The sequence below is a fragment of the Parastagonospora nodorum genome (assembly GCF_000146915.1).
Source record: "Parastagonospora nodorum SN15 chromosome Unknown scaffold_23, whole genome shotgun sequence".
In the NCBI taxonomy this organism is placed as follows: domain Eukaryota; kingdom Fungi; phylum Ascomycota; class Dothideomycetes; order Pleosporales; family Phaeosphaeriaceae; genus Parastagonospora; species Parastagonospora nodorum.
This window is the reverse complement of record NW_001884571.1, coordinates 3,581-20,143: the sequence shown is the minus strand read 5'-3', so window position 1 is coordinate 20,143 and position 16,563 is coordinate 3,581. Positions and strand designations below refer to the sequence as shown.

Below are 16,563 nucleotides of genomic sequence, written 5' to 3'. Positions count from 1 at the left end.
ACTATTCTATCCTAATCACTCCCTCCTCCTTACTAGCTCAAACCCAAACCTCGGCACCATTTCAATCTGCTTGAAGCTCACATGACACGCCACACGTTGGCACTTCAACTCCACTACCAGATTGTCCGCTTTGCTGGGACAGGCGAACTCCACTGTTGTACTATTCGGCTTCGCTGTAAGATCTAGCACGCCCAGTAGCTCTCCGCGCACAGGAAGAGATGAGTACGACAAGGTGTCATAGTCGAGCTCGTCCATAGACGGTGCAGTAGCGGAAGTCGCCGAGGGCGCAATGAGCTGCCAGACTTCGATCTCCGTTATGTCTCCCTTGATAGTGAGGTCTTTGTCACGTGCAGAGAACTCAGGAGGAGGTTGCCAAGAGAGCGCACAGGCGTTGGCGCCTCTAATTGGGATAGGGAAGCGCATGATTGTCGAGTCCTGCTCTGGAGTCAGTGCTCGCGTCGAAAGTGATCGACACTTAGGAGAGTTCAACGATTTGTCGGAGGAATAATGGAGAACAAAGATACACACGAACCTCTACAGTGATATATACTTGCACGCCATGACCCCAAACGGCATTCTTCAGCTTCCGGCCCACCCGCACAACTCTGTCCGGCCAAGCGTGATGGTAGATTTGGGGAGGTGGAATCATTTTCTCTGCCCTGTCTATTCCCAGCCTTGTGTCGCCATTCGGTAGCGCCTTGATCTCGGAGTCGGATAATGGGTAGGCTTGGTACTTTGATAATGTGGCGGGGAGGAGTGCGACATTCACTGCTGATAGCAGCGCTAGAGCGAAGGAGAAGTACAAAATGAGCTTGGGTAGTTGAGAGGGCTTTGATGACGAGAGTGAATGAGGGTTTCCTGAATATTCCAGCAAAGGGACAGAGTGTTCGTCTTCAGAGGAGGAGCGCGCCTCAAGACTTGTGGTGGAGTCCTCGCTTCCATCGTCGTGTCGCGAAATGAACGTATACTCGGGTGACCCGGACTTTGCTTTGGAGGAAGACATAGCAAGTGGATGTCATGAAATGGAGCAAAAGTGAGAGAGAAAGGAGAAGTGGCGCACTGTGGGCGAAGAAAACGTTGAAAGAAGCACCGTACGCCTTGCCACTGACCCATGTGTAGCAGTGCGCGTAAGCTGAAGGAAGCTATGGACAACAGTCGAACCGCATGCTGGCGTACGCTCGAAGTCCACAACGGCTCTATAATTGTTAGATCACCCCGATCTAGGATGCGCATGGCGGTGCGTGAGTATTTACGCTCGAGCACTATAGCGGTCACTGAGGTGGCCTAACCGCACTACTCGGTGCCGCTGGCGTCAGGGTCGAGCGACAAGACCACCGAGCTCTCGGCTAAGCACAGCGGTGTGGATCTAAGCATTCTTAAGCGTTTCAGCTGAATAGACTCGTATGTAACGTGCTCGTTTGACTCGTCGCAATCCGCGCTAGCGCTGTACAGTAGCATTTTCAGCGTCCAGGATGCGCATGGTATTTATCTTTCTCTCGCTCCCAGTACTCTACTGTAACTGATTTCTGATAGCCATGCATTCGTACCTCACCGCAATTATCCCACTGCTTGGCCTAAGCATCGACCTCACGTCTGCCGCCCATGCCGGTTTCCACGTCCAGTTCCCATGGCTATCCCGGGCTCCCAACCCAGAGACTCGGCCAGAGATAGACCGTTACAATCCCTTCTGCGGTACGTTCCTTTTCTTCTCCGGTGTAATAACGGCGTGCGTTGATACAGAGAAGGCGAGATCGTGCACAACCCCCAGCGATACGCTCGTAACTCACGCAGTTTCCTCTCCTTCTCCGGCCATCCTGGAGACCTTGTATCTGCCCTCTATACCCGACATAGAGTGCCAAGGATGAGAGCAGACTTCCCTTACACCATTCTGGAGGGTGTAACCATCCAGCCTTCGGGACAGCTATGTGTAAATGTCACAATACCATTTGAGACCGATGTCGACGAAATGGGTGTTATGTACTTCGAGGCAAGAGACCCGAGTACGGGATATATAGAACACTACGTTAGTTGCGCTCAGTTTACGAATAGTAGAGCTTGTGCTGATATAAATATAGTGCTCGGATGTAAAGATGGCTGATATAGAGGCTCTGCCCGAGGAACATCCAGCCATGTGTGCAGCCCACAACGAGACGCTCATCCCGATGCCCGACGAGTACTTGTAGAGTGTAGTTACTAGAGCTGTTGTATTCTGCAATTATGATAGACTCTACCTGAATATACATTGCATATATGTAAAGCTCGACGAAAGGTCCTGCTTCAAATGGTTGTGTATTCTCCCCAGTGATCTCCACCTTTTGGCTATGTATTCTGAACGAAGGCATTTTTCCAACTCTACACCATCACAAGAAACGTTAATAAGATTCCAGGAGGCTGTCTCTATCCATAGCGAATTCGCAGCACTGAAGGCATGAAAAACATAACAAGCTAGTCGTCATGGACGCAAAATTTGGTCAAGAGATATGAAGGAAAATTAAGAGGAAATCTGAACGGCATTGCAACGATAGAAAACTTCGATGTTAGCATTTTCGTCAGTTGGAACTCTGTCGTAGCTAGCGTTGAAAGGGCTTCTCTGCAAAGCGAAGCTAGAATGTTCTTTCACCCAGACCTCCCAAGAGCAGCGGAGTTGCTTATTGCTCAACGCGTGCATTGAAATCAAAATGCGTAGCCAAACAGATCTTGCCGCAATTGAAGAGCAAAAGGAAAAGTTGCTCAAGGAAACAATCAGTCAATTCTTGATATTTATATATACTTTTATCTACAGATGTACTAAATCAAAACGCTTAAAGAGTGTCGAAAAGTTGGATTGCAGCAGTTGCTTGTGGAACACGAGATGCATCTTTGAGTAGAACTCTCAAGCGACACTTCGTCTTCCTGCGGCCTGGTGTTGCGATTGTAGGCTCTGGTCTTCCTGCCTCGTGCATTCATGCGAGCTCATCGTTGTCGACGGAGTAGGTGTGACGCTTAGCAAGCTCATCGTTATCCACGGAGTAGGTATGGCGCTTAGCCAGCTCATCGTTGTCAACGGAGTAGGTGTGGCGCTTAGCTAGCTCGTCGTTGTCAACGGAGTAGGTGTGGCGCTTAGCCAGCTCGTCGTTGTCAACAGAGTAGGTGTGGCGCTTAGCTAGCTCGTCATTGTCGACACTGTAAGTGTGGCGCTTAGCCAGCTCGTCGTTGTCAACGGAGTAGGTGTGACGCTTAGCAAGCTCATCGTTATCAACAGAGTAGGTATGACGCTTGGAGAGCTCGTCGTTGTCGACGCTGTAAGCGTTTCCCTCAGTGCCCGAACCAGAAAGGTTGACGCTGTTGGTTGCCTGCCCAGCGTTGGAAACAAGGTCTTTGGCGGGAATGGCTGCGGCCTGAGCAGGGAGGGCGTTGAGGCTGATGCTGGCAAGGCTGAGGACGGCGACAGTGAGCTGCATGTTTGAGATTTGGGAGTGAGTGGATGGATTTGTTGAGAAAGGCGAAGTAGAGACTGTTTGATGAGATGGTCATTATGGCGGGCATCACCTCTGGTATATATACATTCTGCGATCTGAAGGAAAACGTTTCGTTCCTGAAAAGACATCGGAACGACCGAGTAATTCGCTACCGTAGCATGGGGCTGAGTTTGACCTTGCATACCCTGGCGATTGTAGCAAGTGAACATCTTCGGAGGGTGGTCCCGGTGAATTATGTGACCGGCGGTGTAGAGACTGGTAAATACAAATGAAATAGTTGTTATGAAGTCAAGCCGTCGGAACAACCCGGCGTTCAGGCCACCGCTGAGTGAAAACGAGCTCCCTCGTATTGGTGCATCATTTCGGTGCTTCTTTGCCTCATGGTCTCCACCACGTCATCGGGGAGATGATTCATCTTTGAGGACTGCTAACTCTTTTAGAAATCGCGCGGCTTGTCCATCCAAATAACAATTGTCACGGCAATTGATATTTTGAGATTGTCAGCCCGCTCCGGTCGAATATACATCCTTTCTCTCACTATTACCTTCGACGTACCACCCAACGAAAACGTTAAGATGTCACCTAGTTTCCTGGTACCTCAACTGCATGGCCCTTCTTGCGGCCTGCTCGTAGTTCTGATCGTTTGCCTCGTTCTGAACTTCGGTGCTTTTCTCTTCTCCCTCCGCATCTTGATGCGCGGAAAACATCATTACAGTACGCTTTTCTACAGCTGCCATCCCCACTCAAGACTTACGCAGAATAGCCTATCTCACTGGCGACCGACCCCGCAACCTGCCTATAAATGTCGGCACTGTTCAAGTCACGTTCCAAGACGATCCTATTTACTATGGACTGGAAGGCTTCAACGCCACGGCTGAATGGAATGCGATCCGCCCGCCCGGTAAGGGCTTCGTTTTCCTGGGGGAGGAACATTTTGCATTTGGTGTGTCAATGTGGCACCAGATGCACTGCCTTAACCACATACGCGCGACACTCGTCAATGGAGACGACGGGTCAGATCATACTGAGCATTGCTTCCATTACTTACGGCAGGGCATTCTCTGCGCTGCCGATACAACGCTCGAGCCTGGCGGTACGCACATGGAGTTGGAAAATGGAGACAAAGTAGCTGCGGGCGTAGAGACTGTACATACCTGCCGAGACTGGAGACAGGTGCATGATTGGTTGGAGAAGCAACATGAGAACTGGACCCCGGAGATGCAGCAGAGGTTCCAAGAGGCTATTTAATATAGTGGAAAACATAATTCAAGTAGAAAACAGTTAGTGAAAAGTAAAATATCCAAGATGTACCATCATGCAAGCCAATATCCTTCACTCTTTGTCCGTATATCTGTAACACAACGGCCAGGCCTCAATGTCGAACAGCGTACTCGGCATCATAGGGACACTCTGAACATCGAAAGGCATCTGATGATCTGCGTGTGCTTCGACGTCATAGCGGGGGTCGCTCATATTGTGCGGATTCAGAGGTATGCCAGAGAAGGCGGCGAAGTTGGATGGATGGTGATGCTGCCACTATATACTTCAAGTCAGCAAAGCCGTATCGTGGTACTGAACCGCACATGTAAAGCGCAAAGTCAGAATAGAGCCTGGGGGCGCACCTCGCTCCATAACCGGTCAAGCTGTACGTGATGCAACCAAAATAGTGGGTCGTTAGGTGTGAAGCTCATTGCCATGCCCTGACAATCCGCCTCCGGCAGGGTATCAGGGCAATCTCCCGCCAAGTCACCCCCAACGAAATCGTGTACGTGGTTGTGCATCTGTGTCATTGCGTACTGAAATTTATAGAAATCGCCCGTAGTTTTTTCGATCAAGTCGCGCACAGATTCTAGTCCCAGCGTGCGGTTTTGAGGCAATTCATGAGGATACCAACCGGTTATGAGTGTCAAATTCCTCCTCAGCCGATGACGGATGGGCCATGCAAGCTGAAAATCGCCAGAGGACGAGGCAAAAGCGCCGGTGGTGACGGTACAGTCGGCTTCAGGGTCCCCTGTTCTTCCCAGCCCATACTCGGGCGAATCCTCGAACACTGGCGAGTTGAAAAGGTCTGCGTGATCGCGTGACCAGTCCCAGTACGGTGTTGGCCCGCTGTATCCGCAAGTCTGACGGAGAGAAGTATCGAATAGGTAGATGAACCAGCGGTCTGCACTTATGTAAGCATGCGCTCATTGGCATAGTGGGAGTTAAAGAGAGGAATAAAGGGAGAGAACGTACGCCACGGCAAGAAGTAAGCATTCCTATGGGCACTGTGCTCCACTAATGCATGCGAGTAAGAAAAGTCGTCATACAAGCTCCTTTTACCCTCAAGCATTGTTTGATTCTTGGTTAAGGAGAGCCGTTCGTGACTTATGCTTGCCAAGCACTAACCAGCATCAGTAAGTAAGTGTTATCAACAAGTATAAGAAGAAATAAGGCGCACCTTGACAGCCCCCACCCATTTGGCTTTCTCGCTATTGTTCAAAGTTCGCCACTCCTTGCGCGTCAGAAATTTGCTGCATTGTGGTATCTTTGGCTCATCTCTTTCGTGCGCAATCGAAAGGTGGGAGCTGAGGAAGACGGCGAGTACGTATAGGACTAGAAAAAGAGGACCCATGTCCACTACCCAGCCAAGAAGAATTACACAAAGCAGGCACGGAGAGATGACGAGGTCGCGATATTCGCAATATAGGTGAAAATCTAAGAACCTTTGAAGTCAGCTTACGGAGTACGTAGCTTTTGATGGAACAAAGCGCTCGGTTAGCATGCTTGGGATCGAACCTTTACCATGGGACGAAGATTCACGTAACAAGGCTGGGCTAGCAAACGTACGTCATTTAATGATCAAATGATACACGTGCACAATAGAACCTAATTGTTCACTGCACATTGGACGTTCAGAGTTGAGCTACCGGACCCGCGTCGCGATGGCCCGTTTCAGGCCCCAGTAGCCTACGATGACTAAACACCAACAGGGGTCCGCATAGCCTCACCTTCAAAATTGTTCGCTGAAGAAGGGTAGACCAGCTAACTCCGACCTCAATCAAGTCGGCCATATGCTCGCTGTTATATCGGCGATACGGAGGAACGTGCAGTAACGTGCAGTTGCCAGTCGTGTTGCACTGGTCAGGACTGATCCCCACCGTGCGAGCGGCCCTCTGCCTGTTGTCACTGAAGCGACTGTGCACCAGAAAAAGCCGTTATGAGAGCATATCTTGTCAGATCAGGCTTCCCTGGTTGATATTGTCCATCGAAAACAACTCCAGCGTGCTATAACCAAGGACTTGCCCTCCCCATCCCGTCTTCCTGGAGCTATCATAAGCGTAACTATGCGCACTCCAATGTTCCTCACCTACTTTTCCACTCTTTTCCTCTGCTTTGTGTTTCCGTTCTACCTCGCTATCCGTGGATCCGCCTCCTTGTCCGATATTGCACTTGTCCTGTCTTCTCTCTCCGAGCGCGTCGAAGCCTTGTATATCACCGTCACTTCTTTACTTGCTGCTCTTTCTATTTTAACATCTAAAGAAGCAACCAAAGCTTTTATGGAGCCTAGGAAGCCCGTGCGTGTACCTAGAGGCGGAAAAGATAAAAGGAACACGTCCCTTCCCAAAGGACTCGCGCACTGCATTAACTCCTTCGAGCAGTATCCACTCCTAGCCAAGCAGGTACTTCAGCGAAAGTACGAGCGATATGTCAGACAAACACCGGCGCAGAAGTCGCTCAGTAACAAACTCGGCTACTCTGCTCATTTTGAGAGAGCTAAGGAGGGGATCAATGTAAACGCTCGATTTTCAGAACACATTGCGCAAATTGGGAGGGAGACCTACCGTACGGGCCCTCAAGCACTGGAAGACGAGGCAGATAGCGAATTTGGAATTGTAGACCTGGCATTCGCACATCTCTCGCGGGACTGGACCACGCAAGGGGCAAAGGAGAGACAAGCCGTGTTTCCACCTCTTGTAAATAAGCTTGAACATTTTTTCAACAGAGAAAGAAAAGGAAAGAAGGTACTTGTTCCAGGAAGCGGTATGGGCAGATTGGCAAGTGATATCGCGGATCTCGGTGGGTCTATTGCGTCTTGGGTAGGAGGAAGCATGGTCTAACATTAGCCTAGGATATGACGTCACCGCCAACGAGCTGGACTATGGCTCCATACTGGCCTACCACCTGCTGATAAACCACACGGTCTCACTGCACGAGCACACTCTGCAGCCATTCATCACCAAATGGACACACCAGGCAAACCCCTCTTCACGCTACTCCACTTTGACGGTGCCAGATCATTGGCCAAACAAGACCGTCAAGCTCGTCGAGGGCGACTTCTTAGAGATGTTTCCCCAAGACGGTGAGTTTGACGCCATCGTTACGCTGTTCTTCATCGACATTGGCGAGAACGTGATCGACTTTTTGAGCAATATCCACCGGCTACTGAAAACTGGAGGTGTATGGATCAATCTTGGACGTGAGTCATCGTCACCCTTTCCGTGAACGCTAGTTTCTGTATCACTCTTGAGGTCAACTTGCCTCCGAATTCGCGCTGACGTGTGTACAGCGCTGAAGTGGGGCACCCACACCGCTCTTCAGCTTTCTGCGGAGGAAGTGCTTCAGCTAGCAGATGTGCTCGGGTTCGACGTGGATCATGCGTCAAGAAAGAGCATTGACAGCCTGTATGCCGAGCAGCCGGAGACGTTGCTGAAATTCACTTATGGTGAGTGCCTGCAGTGCTCTCGTAAGACAGTAGCTGACAATCTGAACAGTCACGCAGTTCTGGTCGGCAACAAAAAGAGCGTAGAATTGTGTCTTTTTGCAAACAAACACTGAGCACTTCAGATAGCAAGCTTCCTGAAACCAGCTCTGGAAGAATTAGTGGTAATTCATCATGTTTAGCTGACAAGCCTTTCACATGGCATTATCTGTAAAACAAGCACGTACACGTACGACTGAATGCTGAAAGCGAAACCAAAATACTAGATAATCGTCGCGCTCTTCAATGATCAATGTCTCTCATCAGTACACCACGATAGCGATGTCATTCGTTATCCCAACAACAACCAGATTTGAACAATTTACTCCTTACCACCACGAGTCCATGCACGCTCTCAACGTTCGCAATATTCCCAGTCACTTTTAGTCTTCTTAGAAAATTCTCAACACCACATCATCCCAAGTCCGGTCATGCTGTGTCTCTCAGAGTGGATCTTCTAGGCTACAGCTGTTCTCTACTCACCGCTTCCATCCACAGCTAGATACAGCCATAAGAGAGAACGATATGTTTCCAAGCACTTGCAGCATAATCAAACGAGACGTGTTCTTGGTGCCGCCACGAGTGTCGCGACCAGAGTAGCACTCCGACTGGATAATACCTGTGCGAATAAGGATAGCTGGGATAGTTGCAATGAGCATTCGTCGGGTTGGCGGCTTGAGAAATTGCGGAGTCATTCAGTGATGGATGTTGTGGATGAGATCTTGAAGAGCTCAGCGGCGCAGTGGTTGAGGTTATGGATGGAGGGGCGGGGCCATATAAAATCAAAACATTCGCCTATTCGTTAAAGCACGTGTCTTCAGTGTGACGTACCAACGCTGAGGAGAGATACCTGCGGGAAGACTTTACATGTCCACTCGAAGGGATAAAGCTATAAGGACGGCTACTGGGCATCATGATGTCGTGTATTACGATATCTTGCTATGTCTATATTATCGCCTGGATTGAGCCGGAAAGCTTCATTCGTGCGTTGGCAAGGTTTGCGTTTGAACCAAAAGTCCGGCGCGTTACATTGCGACTAAGTCCAACAAGCGGAGTGTTTGCAAAACCCCAAGATTAGGTCCTGATTCCATCGTCCAATGTCAATCTCACTCTTCCGATGCGCAAAACAATTTCTCTCAGTGGCTCAGGTGATCATGATGTCAAAGTCAAACCTGGAGCTGAGCATTACATCCGCCTGGTCGAAGGAAGCGACTGTTCACTGTTCTGCACTTGTAGCAACGCCAGCCAAACTGGCTCTTCATGTTGCGACTTTCGATGGTCCACTTATGACACTCACTGTGATACGCTCGACACGTCTCTCCAGCATCCAAACAGCTACTTCAGGACCTTAATGCTACCCTGCCGTATATTCCACCAATAATCTCTTGATGTGCTGCATTTTGCGTACTGTCAAGCCCCGGCCTTTCGGTAGGTACAACATCACCATACCGCCTATCGGCGTAACATTGCTTTGCCGCAGTGAAGTCGATATTCCAGCTTGCCTGAGTCACATCCTTTGGAAGATATTCGAGGGAACGGGGAATGAAGGTAACATGATCGTAGTGTGGATCACTTTTACGCTGTGTGGTCTGGAACAGGTTGTTTGACAGGGTCTCCTTCTTGGGTCACGACCTCTTCGTCGGAGTCTGCGACGTAGTCCGCATTCAGCTCAGCGACAGTAGGAACTTTGCATAATTCGATGACCTTTTTCCTCTTCCTCGTCATCCTCTATTGCTTCGTAAGGCTCGAGATAGCGGTGTATATCGGAGCGGCCAATGACAAAGGGCGCTCCGACATTGCATCCTCCCTGAAAGCTATCAAGATGAAGTGAGGGATGAGGCGCAGCGCACCATAAGTGAGCAAAGCGAGTTTTCAGTATGTACCACGATCCCAGAAGTGCGGCTTGATCTTGACGCCACATCGCTCGTGGAATTCCATTTGGAAGTGGAGGAAGTAGCTGTTGCCAGAGTTGTCAATAATCAAGCCTTATTAAGATAATTAATTAAGCTGACAACCTACTAGCAGCTCTAATAATTAAGCTGCTCTTATAGTTTTTGCTAAGCTAATCAAGCCTCTAAAGAAAGGCTTAATTAGCTTAATTGTTAATAACTCTAGCTATTGCGATCTTGCTTAAAGACGGTAAAAGCTAAGTTCTAGAGTTCTTCTCCTAATTATAGTAAGCATTTTGATAAAGTAAAAAGTAGGTACAATATGCAAGGCATAAGAAGATAGGTGACAAGGCTTACAGTGTTTTTTCTTGACACTGCAGTGACTAGCTTAGTGTATGCTATTTCCTACAATAGCTCAGTTAACTTATAGATGTTATATTCTGCAAAGTTGTCCTTATAGTCGTCTAGTATAAGCTAGGTTAAAAGTGACTATATTATAGCCTCTTTAAGTCAGGGCATCCATTTCGCTACCTAGGCAAAGCCTAAAAACAAGGGCCGTAGGACGAGCTCGTTTGGCGCGATCCGAAACTGTAGATTGTCATGTTCCAAAAAATTCAAAGCACAATCAAAGAAACGTTGGTCATCCATCTCAATGTCCAGATCGCTTGTTTCATAGGGTGGATAGAACGCATCGGTTGCTACCTCGTAGCCAATGGCATCGCCACCTTTGCCTCCTGGACCCTGGAATTACCACTTTCCACTGGTGTGCGCGGGATGGAAGACGAGCTGAAATATCACAAGATTTGGACTAAATGGTGTCGTTGTCTTGTTCCCTGTCTAGAACACACTTTCGTCCACCATGACGCAGCTCTGGAGTTCGCGAGGGTGGTTTGTCATGATGCGAAGGCTCGTACTGACGGTATTCTGACCTAGTTTGGGCTCAACCAAATTCGGTAGAGGCTTGCTATGATGGATCTGGACGACATCGATCAACGGGAGTAGGAAGTCCAGGGAAGCACAGTTCAAGCGTACCTGCAAAATCATACCGACTGTCGCGACGCGGTCCTTCCCAGTCGCATTCGTATTGTTGCGCATCCTCGTTGGTCTTGATGGAATGCCACTCGTACCCCCGGTTTGAGTACCTAGATACTCCAGGTTTGGAAATTTGTGATCATGTCGATAATGCAACGCAAGTCCGCTCTTGGCCATCAACTCTCGCCATCATGAAACACCCAATGGCCATTGTAAAATTCGAAAGAGCGGACAGTGAGTATTTGAGGCAATTTATTTGGATCGAGAAGGTGTACGCGCCAGCTGACGTAGAGATGGTGATGGCAGACGCTATCATAATCGAGAGAATTTCTGGGACCATGGAGCGATAGACGATAGCCGCCTGGGTCTTATGTTTTCGTGGCTTGCTCCTCGACTACTTTGAGAGTTTTCAGGAAAAGACGTACCTGCGCCGTGAACGCTAAATCCTTTTGGAGCAGTTGTTCTTCGTTCTCGCGACAAGAATCTTACAGTTCTGCAGTCTTGTCGGGAAGTGACGGTCGAAATATCAATTCCCGGAAGTACATGAGTCGATGGCCAGTAAAAAGCGCGCGGAACGTGTCGAAGTCCGAACCGTCGATGGTGAATTTCTCAAAAGCACCAGAACATCTCTCCGCGACAAAGCGAAAGTTGCTGTTAATTGTAAGAACAGCCTTGAGGCTGCCTTTAGGAAGGTAAGTGCAGATCTTCTCGACGACTTCCTGAGGTATGTGCTCCATGACCGTGTCGTCGCTTCTCAAGAGATACAAATGAGGTTAGTGTAGTTGCAGAAAGAGATGCTTGGCTGTATGGCTACGTATGACCCTGGAATGAATAGCCAGGAATAAGGTGCTTGCGCCTTGCTTGGGTGTGGATACGGCGTGGTGAAAACGGTAGTCGGCGCGGGGCCTGGAATTGTCGCTCAAAAGCACCGGTGTTCTTACCTTCCTAAACCCATCTGCTCCATCTGAAGGACCTGAAAGGCACTCCACTTACTGTAGCAATGCGATGTTATTTCAGGGATGTTTGGGTCGGAGTTGGGTGTTCTGTTCAATGATCTGAAGAGAGCGTTCACTGCGTTGCTTGCAGTGGTTGGTCTGAGATGTGTGCACCCACACCTCAGGGCACCGCGTCTTGCTCCGGCCCGCACGAAGACCTTCGGTCTCACCTCCTAACATGCCACATTATTCCAGCACGGATTGGGCAACTCGATAGATATGGTTTTGTAAAGTGATCGACGATCTGGCGGTGGCTGCAGGTTTTTTCGACCCCCACAGCCGCGCTTGCGTGTGCGATAATGCGGCAAGGTTGCGCTGGCACGCTAGGTTCAGCATCATCGGTATGAACGTAGGCAATCACCTCAAACATTGCTCTTGCAGCTTAGTATCATCAGCGAATAATCAGCTCATATGTACGACTCAGGGTAGGTGTTTGTGAGGCATTGCAGTCGCATTCACTGATAAAGTCTCAAAATGACCCAACCGTTTCGATGACCATTACACTACAGGCGCGTAGAAGTTAAAGACACCCTTTGGATCATACTTCTTTTTCAGAGTTTTCAGACGATCTTGGCGCGATTTCTCGGAACCATACCAGCTCTTTGGTCCCTCGGTCCCATACGCGTAGTTCACATACGTATGAAGCTCGCTGCTTCCAGTCCCATCGCGGATGATCTCCCTCAATTGGTTGCCTAACTTCTCTACTTCATGGTCTCGTGCCTTGTCGGTCGGACCGTAGATGATGAGTGGTGCTGCGAGAATGAGGTCTTCACGGAAACCAAATGCGGAGGAGTCAACAGCGCGAGCGCGAACACCTGCGGTAGCATAGTTCTCGAACATGAAGATCGAGTTCGTGTACGGGGAGTCGGGGCCTGCAATGGCTGCTGCATACACTTCATATGCCTTCTTTTGGGCCGTGGTGTTGTAAGCTTTGGTGTAAATAGGGAATCGAGGGTTGTTGAATCCGAAGTCCTGGCACGGAGGGGAGTCTAGAGCAATGCCTGTCCAAGCTGCGAGGTCCTTGTAAGTACCAGATTGTGGTTTAATGACAAGCGGTCCAAGGTCGTGGAAAGGCTTAGTGTATTTGGCATCGACTGCGTCAACTCCCTCTTGAATGATGTACATCAGGATGACAGGCTGATCGTGTTAGCAGATACCTCTATTCGTTGCCTTGCACGCAAAATTCACCTTGTCCGCATCGAGCGTCGCATCGTTCAACCAGTAGGACCAGTTGATGATGTCCGAACTCTGCTTTCCGCCTTGCAAGATGTACTTGTTCGCCGCCTCATATAAAGCTTCAACTTTATCTCCGCTGAATATGATCGTCTCGATCGCCCAGTTCGGATGTATGATGTCGTAGACTTTGGTGACAACAGAAGTTACAATGCCGAAATTGTGTCCGGCGCCCTGCATACCCCACCATAAATCTGATTTTGCATCGATCGTCTTGAGGTCACCATTTGCAGTAACAATGTTCATGGACAAAAATTGATCAGCAATAAGGCCGTGATGACCTTGAAGCCAACCATGGCCGCCGCCGAGAGCAGGACCCAAGTAACTCACGCATTCGCAAGTACCAGTCACTGTCTAAATGTGAGAGAGAGCCAGCGAATGCATCCTGTTGGGACTCACCAGTTTGCTTTCCTGCTACCCAGAGAGCGTCCGTCAAGTTCTTGGAGTTGACTCCACCCGCAATCTTTGCCGACTTGCCGTCTTTAGCCACAGATATGCTGTTCAGTTGCGGCAAATAGACCTGGATACCGTAATCCATCTTGCCCAACGTGGTCAAAGTGCCATGGTGACCGTTGTATGCAAGGACGGGAATGTTGTTTTGTGAGGCGAATTTGACCTTGGGACAGTGTCAATGACCGACCAGCACACTGTACGCAGTTCGAAGCACCTACAATTTTTGCGACATCCTTTTCGGTTCCAGGCGCAATCACAACGTTTGGGGTAGGTGGCTCCAGGTTCGACCAGCGGACGGTGTACGTTGTGAACTCATCACTCCCAGGAAGATAAACTTTCGACGCTGGAGATAGTTGTGGTGCGAGCGATCGGATGTCGATGCCTGCTGCAGGTGTTCTCGTGAAGATGTCACGAGGTGTTGTAGGTCCACAGGATCCAACCGAAGCCAAGGAGACGACAACATACACAGCGGCTGATAATGGAGTCAGAATGCGAGAAAGCATCTTGCAATGGGGAGATGGAAGCGCAGCTTTTCAACATGACGGGATAACGGCTTGAAGAGCTTCCCTGAAGAACGAATTCGATCACGTTGCACCTTACTGAAACAGGAAGCAGCATTTTCGAAGGCGCTCTAGAAGCCTTGTCATCGGTATACAGCCGCGTAGCCGACGCTGCGGCACGTTCATAACCATGTACTCGGTAAATTGATTGCTTGGCACATGACAGGTTATTGGTGGGTATACCGGAGCAGAAGTAAGGGCAATTCGCCTGGGATTAGGCAACACGCCATCTGAGAATTTGTACAGCAGACGAGGACACCGCGATAGCCCAAGTATGGTGAGCGCAGTTGCAATACCACAGAGCATACGTGTCGTGATGTACCTTTATACCGAGCATTATTTTCCTTCGGGTTCTAAAAGCGAACAAGATCCTACCTAAGTCCACTTCTTCCATGAAAGACTCACCGCATGCCAACTAACGATCCTTCCGATGCAGGGTTGCGGAACCGCAGCTCGATGTGTCAATCGCCAAGCGTCAAGTGCTTGAGGGTAGTGACATGCCACCCAGAAAAAGAGGAAGGAAACGTCCATAGCGCATGTGAATTCGCAAAGCGAGAGTTAAAGTCCTGCAAACACATAAGATCGTAGCTTGTCTCCAAGTTGTGCGACAATGTACGACTGTTCGCTGGTCTGCTAATCCATCAAATACTACACAGGTATTCTGCGGTCGCCCCCGCTCTTTTTACCTCTCCATGTCTCGTAACCCCACAGTGGAATTATGGATCTTGTACGCTGTTGGCGTGTCATTCACATTCGTTCGCACATATGCCCGCATCGTCGCTGTTGGGGTTAGAGAATTGCATCCTGATGATTACCTCATATGGGTGGCTGTGGTATGTATCAATTTACATCAACGTCTCCGCTATCGGCGGTCCTTTCCAAGGTTGCTAATCCATCTTTCCGTTAGCTGATATACTCGGCACAATGCACTCTTGGCCATAGCTACGGTACTGCTGCCCATGGCCTCGCAAACAACGGCATGAGCGATGTGCAAAGAGGTGTGCTTTCGCGTGATGACCCCGAATATGCGTTCAGGTATGTCAAGTATCGTCACATTACCTATCCTATTTCTCGATTTATAGTCGATGTCTACTTAGAGTTGCTGCGCGGCTTAACTTCAATCTAGGGTGATTGGATCAAAGATTCAGGTAGCAGGGTGGACAACAGCAGCGTGTCTTTTGTGGACGCTCAAGCTGTGTGTGACATTCTTTTATATGCGCCTTACTGTATGTATTGATCTTGCATGCATGTGTGCGAGCATTTGGCACGCAATATCAACTGACAAACCCGTCACAGAATGGACTTGAGCGATACCCCATGCGCATTCGCGTCGCGATGGCGCTCATCCTCTCCACTTTCATCGTTGTCCTCATGACAATATACCTCTCATGTCGACCATTTCACCACTACTGGCAGATAAAGCCTGACCCTGGAAACGCCTGCCAAGCGGCTATCTCGAAACCGATCCTTTGGGTATCCTTCATTTTGAACGTCTCAACGGACACGTACCTGTTCCTCATTCCGATTCCTATGCTCCGGAAATCCAGCTTGAGGTCCTTCAAGAAACTTGCGACAACCCTTGTACCGAGTGGAGGTGTATTGATCATCGTGTGTGCAACGTTGAAGAGTATACATGTCATTGTTGTAAGCCTACTCTTCATTTCCCAAGCATCGTCTCTAGTCCCCCCAGTATTCAATTCCTACGACGAGTTCTATCTTCAAAAGCTAACCCTCCAAAGGATCCGATCAACGGCGGGCAGCTGGCAGCCGAGTGGGGTACGCGAGAGACATTCATCGCAGTCGTCACAACAAATCTTCCCATGATCTTCCCACTACTTAAGACTTGGTTCACTCCTTTATTCCCTAGCTCTTTCCGGTCGAGCAACAACAAAGCGTACCGGAACCCATCAAGTGGCTTTCGAACGATTGGTGGCAGCGGGGGTCCATCAAGTCGCGTTCGGCCAGGGCCGCGAAGTGTGAGCCATATTACGACCAACATGACTTTCGACAATGGAAGTGAGGGAAAAATGATGAACGGAAGCGACGACGTCAAAATGCAAAATCTGTGCAGTCATGGAGCCACAACGCACGCGGCGAACGCGATCCTGGTTTCAAAGCAAGTCAGCGTGACGACCGAGAAATGTACTGGTAGGAGCAGGGATCATTCGCTTCATTCTTTGTGAAGATAATAATATAAACTGT

General features: G+C 49.3%; 10 protein-coding genes across 10 annotated transcripts; 4 read left to right on the top strand and 6 right to left on the bottom strand.

Annotated features, from left to right (window-relative positions):
* Positions 1–15: 15 nt before the first annotated feature.
* SNOG_12544 (hypothetical protein) lies at positions 16–1,003 on the bottom strand (the record flags this gene model as incomplete). Its single annotated transcript, XM_001802713.1, has 2 exons — positions 16–435; positions 533–1,003. The coding sequence occupies 2 exons, from the start codon at positions 1,001–1,003 to the stop codon at positions 16–18; spliced, it is 891 nt and encodes a 296-aa protein (XP_001802765.1).
* Positions 1,004–1,535: 532 nt separating this feature from the next.
* SNOG_12543 (hypothetical protein) lies at positions 1,536–2,183 on the top strand (the record flags this gene model as incomplete). Its single annotated transcript, XM_001802712.1, has 3 exons — positions 1,536–1,692; positions 1,746–2,023; positions 2,076–2,183. 3 exons carry the CDS (start codon positions 1,536–1,538, stop codon positions 2,181–2,183), a joined length of 543 nt encoding a protein of 180 aa, XP_001802764.1.
* A 759-nt stretch (positions 2,184–2,942) lies between these two features.
* SNOG_12542 (hypothetical protein) lies at positions 2,943–3,440 on the bottom strand (the record flags this gene model as incomplete). Its single annotated transcript, XM_001802711.1, has 1 exon — positions 2,943–3,440. The coding sequence occupies one exon, from the start codon at positions 3,438–3,440 to the stop codon at positions 2,943–2,945; it is 498 nt and encodes a 165-aa protein (XP_001802763.1).
* Positions 3,441–4,033: 593 nt separating this feature from the next.
* On the top strand, positions 4,034–4,706 carry SNOG_12541 (hypothetical protein; the record flags this gene model as incomplete). The annotated part of the gene is made up of 2 exons (XM_001802710.1): positions 4,034–4,172; positions 4,222–4,706. 2 exons carry the CDS (start codon positions 4,034–4,036, stop codon positions 4,704–4,706), a joined length of 624 nt encoding a protein of 207 aa, XP_001802762.1.
* An 84-nt stretch (positions 4,707–4,790) lies between these two features.
* SNOG_12540 (hypothetical protein) lies at positions 4,791–6,072 on the bottom strand (the record flags this gene model as incomplete). The annotated part of the gene is made up of 4 exons (XM_001802709.1): positions 4,791–4,994; positions 5,081–5,622; positions 5,694–5,841; positions 5,899–6,072. 4 exons carry the CDS (start codon positions 6,070–6,072, stop codon positions 4,791–4,793), a joined length of 1,068 nt encoding a protein of 355 aa, XP_001802761.1.
* Positions 6,073–6,784: 712 nt separating this feature from the next.
* Positions 6,785–8,276, top strand: SNOG_12539 (hypothetical protein; the record flags this gene model as incomplete). The annotated part of the gene is made up of 3 exons (XM_001802708.1): positions 6,785–7,481; positions 7,570–7,917; positions 8,008–8,276. 3 exons carry the CDS (start codon positions 6,785–6,787, stop codon positions 8,274–8,276), a joined length of 1,314 nt encoding a protein of 437 aa, XP_001802760.1.
* A 1,067-nt stretch (positions 8,277–9,343) lies between these two features.
* Positions 9,344–9,924, bottom strand: SNOG_12538 (hypothetical protein; the record flags this gene model as incomplete). The annotated part of the gene is given in 3 exon segments (XM_001802707.1): positions 9,344–9,411; positions 9,608–9,788; positions 9,808–9,924. 3 exon segments carry the CDS (start codon positions 9,922–9,924, stop codon positions 9,344–9,346), a joined length of 366 nt encoding a protein of 121 aa, XP_001802759.1.
* Positions 9,925–11,432: 1,508 nt separating this feature from the next.
* On the bottom strand, positions 11,433–11,857 carry SNOG_12537 (hypothetical protein; the record flags this gene model as incomplete). Its single annotated transcript, XM_001802706.1, has 2 exons — positions 11,433–11,481; positions 11,610–11,857. 2 exons carry the CDS (start codon positions 11,855–11,857, stop codon positions 11,433–11,435), a joined length of 297 nt encoding a protein of 98 aa, XP_001802758.1.
* A 756-nt stretch (positions 11,858–12,613) lies between these two features.
* On the bottom strand, positions 12,614–14,304 carry SNOG_12536 (hypothetical protein; the record flags this gene model as incomplete). The annotated part of the gene is made up of 4 exons (XM_001802705.1): positions 12,614–13,252; positions 13,304–13,698; positions 13,748–13,964; positions 14,020–14,304. The coding sequence occupies 4 exons, from the start codon at positions 14,302–14,304 to the stop codon at positions 12,614–12,616; spliced, it is 1,536 nt and encodes a 511-aa protein (XP_001802757.1).
* An 822-nt stretch (positions 14,305–15,126) lies between these two features.
* On the top strand, positions 15,127–16,544 carry SNOG_12535 (hypothetical protein; the record flags this gene model as incomplete). Its single annotated transcript, XM_001802704.1, has 5 exons — positions 15,127–15,194; positions 15,304–15,396; positions 15,488–15,587; positions 15,658–15,969; positions 16,101–16,544. The coding sequence occupies 5 exons, from the start codon at positions 15,127–15,129 to the stop codon at positions 16,542–16,544; spliced, it is 1,017 nt and encodes a 338-aa protein (XP_001802756.1).
* Positions 16,545–16,563: the final 19 nt, after the last annotated feature.